At 63.8% G+C, this 2,463-nt stretch overlaps 2 protein-coding genes across 4 annotated transcripts in view; one reads left to right on the top strand and one right to left on the bottom strand.

Moving 5' to 3' along the window:
* LOC113217689 (potassium voltage-gated channel subfamily H member 6) overlaps positions 1–1,957 on the bottom strand; it is a 122,764-nt gene extending 120,807 nt beyond the window's left edge. For both annotated transcript variants that reach the window (XM_052277487.1, XM_052277490.1), the window contains exon 1: positions 1,826–1,957. In XM_052277487.1, the coding sequence (XP_052133447.1) occupies positions 1,826–1,850 (25 nt within the window). In that variant the 5' untranslated portion in view covers positions 1,851–1,957. The remainder of the gene's footprint in view (positions 1–1,825) is intronic.
* Positions 1–2,293, top strand: part of LOC113217683 (nascent polypeptide-associated complex subunit alpha, muscle-specific form-like) — a 28,772-nt gene extending 26,479 nt beyond the window's left edge. Inside the window, exons 6-11 of one of the 2 annotated variants that reach the window (XM_052277493.1) lie at positions 145–288; positions 491–772; positions 848–1,207; positions 1,288–1,408; positions 1,486–1,686; positions 1,767–2,293. In XM_052277493.1, coding sequence (XP_052133453.1) covers positions 145–288; positions 491–772; positions 848–1,207; positions 1,288–1,408; positions 1,486–1,686; positions 1,767–2,014 — 1,356 coding nt within the window. In that variant the 3' untranslated portion in view covers positions 2,015–2,293. Of the gene's footprint in view, positions 1–144; positions 289–490; positions 1,208–1,287; positions 1,409–1,485; positions 1,687–1,766 lie in introns of both variants that reach the window. The other variant, XM_052277492.1, reaches the window with a different exon arrangement.
* The last annotated feature ends 170 nt before the right edge of the window (positions 2,294–2,463 follow it).

Here is a 2,463-nt window from a genome sequence, read left to right as displayed (position 1 = left end):
CCCTGCCCATAAACACGAAAACGTCACAAAGATGTCCATCGCTGTCATTGTGACTGGGGCACGTTTTTGAATAAAATTTTAACTTCTCTGTAGTGCGAGAGGCGTCATTTCAGCGCACTTTTCGTGTCACCTGCCTGCTTCCAGACGGCCGAATCTCGCGAGCTACCCGCTGCGCCTCCGCAACCCCTGGGCGGCCGCAGTACCTACTTCGACGTGAACGCCTCCGACGTGTACCTCAGCACCACCACGAGCCTCGACCAGGGCCTGGCGCCGCCCGAGGATGCCAGGGTACTGTTGACGTAGAGGAGCGGGACATGGGTTGGCGTCGGTTGAGGCGGAGCCGCCCGAGGCGACAGCTGCGCTAGTGTTTGGGCGGCCCGACCCGCAAAGCACTTAGAGCAGAATAGCGCCGTCGCTCAGGTGGCCGCCGAGGCCGAAGCACTGCACCGTCACTCACCCTTTGTGTGGCTCCGCGCCGCCCCGCGCCCAGGAGGCGCCCCCCTGCGCGCTACCACCGCAGCAAATTCCGGAGGTGGTCGTGACGGACGCCACGCCGCGCTCAGTGACGCCGCCAGAGGAGGCGGCCCCGCCCGCACCCGCACTGGCGGACACCATCCTCGAGCCGGCCGGTGCGCCACCGCCACCGCCGCCCACGCCCGCCCAGAGCAGCGCCCAGACCACCCCCGACCGCAAGACCTCGCCCGTGGCGCCCGCTGTCAACAAGAAGGCCACGAAAGCAGCGCCCGCCGTGAAGACAGCGTCGAAGACGGGGGTAACTTCTCCAGCTACAAGTTCACCACTCCCCAAACACATTTTGGGGCTCAAATCCGGAGAACATAATTCGCAGGGAGTCGTCACCAAAGCCTCCGCCACTCGGCGACTGCCCGCCGCGACCAGGCTGTCCACCGCCCGCCTGGGCGGGTCGACGGGCAGCGTGGGGGCCGTGGGGGCCGCGGGCGCCAAGGACGACGCGAGCGTGACGCTCATCAAGGCGCCGCCCCGGGCGGCCACGCGCCCCGCCTCGGCGCGCAGCGTGCGCAGCGCCACCACCACGGGCACCGTGACGACCGAGGCCACGACGGGTGCGCGGGGCGGCGCCGTCCCCGCCAAAAGGGCCGCGCAGGCGTCGGCCCCAGCGAGGGCGAGCCCCGGAGCCGCCGCCAAGAGCGCCTCAGCCACGGTGAACAGGAAGGCCTCCGTCACGACGGTCAGCGCGTATTCATCCCTGACGATAACTGATTAATCTGCTACAAACTGTGCGTTACCGGCCCTTGCCCACTGTCGCAGAGGGACTCAGTGCCAGTGCCACGACTTGAGCTGTCCGCCGTCCGACCCAAGTCCACCCAGGGTCCGCACTCGGCCCGGGGCAAGCCGTCCAGGGAGCTGAGTTCTCTGAGTGCCAGCGGCGGTGAGTGCCGTGTGGCCAATCCGTGCCCCTGAGCTGTGAGAGGGGCCGTCCTCACGATCCGCGTTCGTATTCCCCAGGAGGGAGCGGCGCCCCGCACCCCAAGGTGGACGTCAAAGCGAGCGGAGCGCAGCTCGAAGCCAGGCCAGAGCTGACGCCCGCCCCCAACAAGTCCGTCACGGTGCACCGTCCGCACCCAAGGGCCTCCAAGGACGCCCTGCTGGCCAGCGGTGCCGGCGAGGACATCGCGGTGGTGAAGAGCATCGATGCCTCCCAGGAAGGTCGTGCATGCTTCTCGCGCCGTTGTTTTGAAATGTGGACCATGTGGACGTGCGATCGCTTGTGGTCATCTGAAGTATAGTCTGGCCTACCTGCATGAGCCGCCTTGACGAGGAGCTCAAGTGCATGACGGCGCCGTACCTGGTGCTGGTGGCGGAGCTGGCATCGCGGCACGGCGTACTCCTGGACGTCATCAAGGACAAGGACCCGGTGACGCACGCGGAGGAGGCCCAGTTCGCTGTGACCCTAGCTCACCGCCAGGCTGAAGCACTGCGGGTACGGGAGAAGTACATTGGCAGGGTGACCGAATGGGAATCTAGGGTCATTTAACCCGCATCGTAAAATAAGGTAACTTTTTGCCATACAAGTGAACGCTTAATTATTTTTCAAAATCGGACATATGATCTCAACTAGTCTCACTACGAAGTGAACGGCGGCACTTTTGTTCTTCAAAGATTTCTTGACCGGTCAGAAAGTAAAGCTGGGTTCAAACCCCGTTGAACCATAGATACCTGATGACGTGGCGTGATGTGCTGCGGCTGTATGAGCCGTTCGCCTCCCAACCTCCCTCTGGCGTCGGCTGCGCAGCAACTGATCACGATTCACGATCACCACTGTCTTGCGCTTACGCTTGCACCGCCGCCCACCGCCCACTTTGTCTCTCTGGTCTTTCGCGTATCTCCCAGCCGTGATGGCTCGTCTGCCAGGGATTTAGCGCCATACGTCCACTAGACTTTTGAGTGACATTTTTGGACTCGGCGGGATTTTGTCGAGAGCTT

This window comes from Frankliniella occidentalis, unplaced genomic scaffold, assembly GCF_000697945.3.
Source record: "Frankliniella occidentalis isolate FOCC.00 unplaced genomic scaffold, Focc_3.1 Scaffold10, whole genome shotgun sequence".
NCBI classification, from domain to species: domain Eukaryota; kingdom Metazoa; phylum Arthropoda; class Insecta; order Thysanoptera; family Thripidae; genus Frankliniella; species Frankliniella occidentalis.
Note: the sequence above shows the minus strand (reverse complement) of the source record. Positions and strands in the feature narration are given on the sequence as shown.